This window comes from Crocuta crocuta, unplaced genomic scaffold (genome assembly GCF_008692635.1).
Source record: "Crocuta crocuta isolate KB4526 unplaced genomic scaffold, BGI_CrCroc_1.0 scaffold61, whole genome shotgun sequence".
Lineage (NCBI taxonomy): Eukaryota > Metazoa > Chordata > Mammalia > Carnivora > Hyaenidae > Crocuta > Crocuta crocuta.
In genome coordinates, this window is record NW_027528369.1 from 10,501,565 (window position 1) to 10,501,928 (window position 364).

The 364-nt window shown below is 75.3% G+C and overlaps 1 protein-coding gene across 1 annotated transcript in view; it reads left to right on the top strand.

Annotated features, from left to right (window-relative positions):
* ZC3H18 (zinc finger CCCH-type containing 18) overlaps positions 1-364 on the top strand; it is a 48,917-nt gene that overhangs the window by 4,534 nt on the left and 44,019 nt on the right. Inside the window, 1 exon segment of the mRNA XM_077754186.1 lies at positions 7-357. Coding sequence (XP_077610312.1) covers positions 7-357 — 351 coding nt within the window.

Sequence of the window (364 nt, forward strand, 5' to 3'; positions counted from 1 at the left end):
GACGAGGACCAGGACCCGGGCAGGGGCCCCGCGAGCCCCCCTCGCGGGGCGGAGGCGGACGGGGGGGAGGAAGAGCGCACGAGCGACCTGAGGGACGAGGCGTCGTCGGTCACGCGGGACCTGGATGAGCACGAGTTAGACTACGACGAGGAGGTGCCCGAGGAGCCCGCGCCCGCCGCGCAGGACGACGAGGCCGAGAAGGCCGGCGCCGAGGACGACGAGGACAAGGGGGCGGGCGCTCCTGGGGCCGGGGGGGCCGCCGGCGCTCACGGCCCGGGAGCCAGGGAGCCCCTGGAGCCCCCCAAGGAGAAGAACAAGGAGGACGATGACGGGGAGCTGGACGGGGGGGGGCTGGATGTGAGTG